General features: G+C 50.3%; 1 protein-coding gene across 8 annotated transcripts in view; it reads right to left on the bottom strand.

Moving 5' to 3' along the window:
• Nucleotides 1-298: 298 nt before the first annotated feature.
• Nucleotides 299-2,036, bottom strand: part of LOC109873640 (dachshund homolog 2) — a 240,875-nt gene continuing 239,137 nt past the window's right edge. For 2 of the 8 annotated variants that reach the window (XM_031808762.1, XM_031808767.1), the window contains exons 8-9: nucleotides 721-869; nucleotides 307-517 (exon numbers count right to left, since the gene is read on the bottom strand). In XM_031808762.1, the coding sequence (XP_031664622.1) occupies nucleotides 332-517; nucleotides 721-869 (335 nt within the window). In that variant the 3' untranslated portion in view covers nucleotides 307-331. Of the gene's footprint in view, nucleotides 518-720; nucleotides 870-2,036 lie in introns of all 8 variants that reach the window. The other 6 variants (XM_031808769.1, XM_031808766.1, XM_031808763.1 and 3 more) reach the window with 6 other exon arrangements.

Here is a 2,036-nt window from a genome sequence, read left to right as displayed (position 1 = left end):
GCCGGGGGTAGGCCGTCATTGTAAATAAGAATTTGTTCTTAACTGACTTGCCTAGTTAAATATAAGTTAAATAAATAAATAAAATAAACTTTAATTGGGGATGACGGGGCTGTGGTAAATGGCTAGAGCGGAATTAGTGGAATGGTATCCAATACATCAAACACATGTTTTCCATGTGGTTGATGCCATTCCATTCGCTCCATTCTAGCCATTATTGTGAGCCGTCCTCCACTCACCAGCCTCCACTGGTTTATTCATTCACACTGCCAGATCTCTCTCACATATACTGTACACACACACTTTCCTCGCTGTCTGTCTGTCTCTCATTCAGTCAGACACACACACACACTTCCTCTCCCTCTCTCCTACCTCGGCTGTGCAGTTCGGAGGAGAGCTGTCTCTCCAGACTCTCTCTCATCTCTCTCTCTCTGTAGAGCTCCATCTTAAGCTCCTTCCTCTGCTGCTGTACGTGTTTCTCCTGCACACGGGTGTTGTCCACGGCTACCTTCAGCAGACCCTGCGCCGCCCGAGGGACACAGAGAAGAGCACAGCACTTTAACCTTTAACCCCAGGGCTAACAACTAGAGCCCCATAACACACACACACACACACACACACACACACACACACACACACACACACACACACACACACACACCCTACAGCAGCACCCACTCACACCAGTGCCAATATTCCAAAACACAAAGACTGTGTCTCCACCTGGATGTTGGTGAGCAGAGTCTCCACAGAGTTGAGTCCGTCGGCGAAGAGGAAGGGCGCAGGGAAGCCTGGAGGCAGGGTCTGTCCACCCAGGGCCATCTTCTCAAAGCCTGGCTTCATCATGGGCAGGGCCAGCTGCCCTTCTTCTGCTTAACACAACATACAATAGACCTTGGTTTACAACCAGCTTTATCACACGTAATGGGGCTGTTCAAATAAAACTGATGCACAAACACACATTCCATCACATTCACAGGGACATATGAACAGTTGAATAAAGCTGAAGGCATTGTTAATGGTAGACAGTGGAAGCAGCAGAGTGACCAGGCTGAGGGACTGACTGCATGTCCTGTACAGCCTCTCTCTGAAGAGTGGTTCATCTATACGCAGCAGAATGACCAGGCTGAGGGACTGACTGCATGTCCTGTACAGCCTCTCTCTGAAGAGTGGTTCATCTATACGCAGCAGAGTGACCAGGCTGAGGGACTGACTGTATGCCCTGTACAGCCTCTCTCTGAAGAGTGGTTCATCTATACGCAGCAGAGTGCCCAGGCTGAGGGACTGACTGTATGCCCTGTACAGCCTCTCTCTGAAGAGTGGTTCATCTATACGCAGCAGAGTGAAAAACCCAGATCAGAGCAGTATCACCACGGAGACAGCTACCCGAAAAGCAAGGAGCATTGTATTTTACCTTCCCAAAGCCCTCTCTCACTTTCCTCCCACCCCACCCCTCTCCTCCTATCTCCCCTCCCCCTCCTCTCCTCCCATCCCTCTATCCCCCATCTCCTCTACTCCCCATCCTCTCCCCAATCCCTCCATCCCCTATCTCCTCTACTCCCCTCCTCTCCTTCCATCCCTCCCCCTCTCCTCTACTTCCATCCCTCCCCCACACACAGAGGGAACGACAGGGGTAAATAGACAGAACCCTGAGAGTGTCTGGAGCTATGATTCACCCAGATAATCTGGCTCTGAGATGACACCAGCCATCCCAGCTTCCCAGCGCAAGACAAATAGGACAGCCAGGGTGGGAATTGTGATGACAGTGTATCACGGGTCACATCGATCTCCCTGCTGCGCTCACAGGCTGGCCAGATAACCCTGCACTCCATGCTGCCCATTGTCCATATTCCACCTGTCCTACAAGCAATACATTTCCCCCTGTACTGGAAAGGGCATTCAAGTAAATAGAGGGAATGAGAGAGAGAGAGAGAAAGAGGTAGAGAGAGAAAGAGTGAAAAAGAAAAAAAGAAAGAGAGAGGTAGAAGTAGAGAGAGAAAGAGAGAGAGAGGTAAAGAGAAAGAGAGAGGTAGAGAGAG

Source organism: Oncorhynchus kisutch, linkage group LG29, assembly GCF_002021735.2.
Source record: "Oncorhynchus kisutch isolate 150728-3 linkage group LG29, Okis_V2, whole genome shotgun sequence".
In the NCBI taxonomy this organism is placed as follows: domain Eukaryota; kingdom Metazoa; phylum Chordata; class Actinopteri; order Salmoniformes; family Salmonidae; genus Oncorhynchus; species Oncorhynchus kisutch.
The sequence above is the reverse complement of the archived record's forward strand: the minus strand, read 5'-3'. Positions and strand labels throughout refer to the sequence as shown.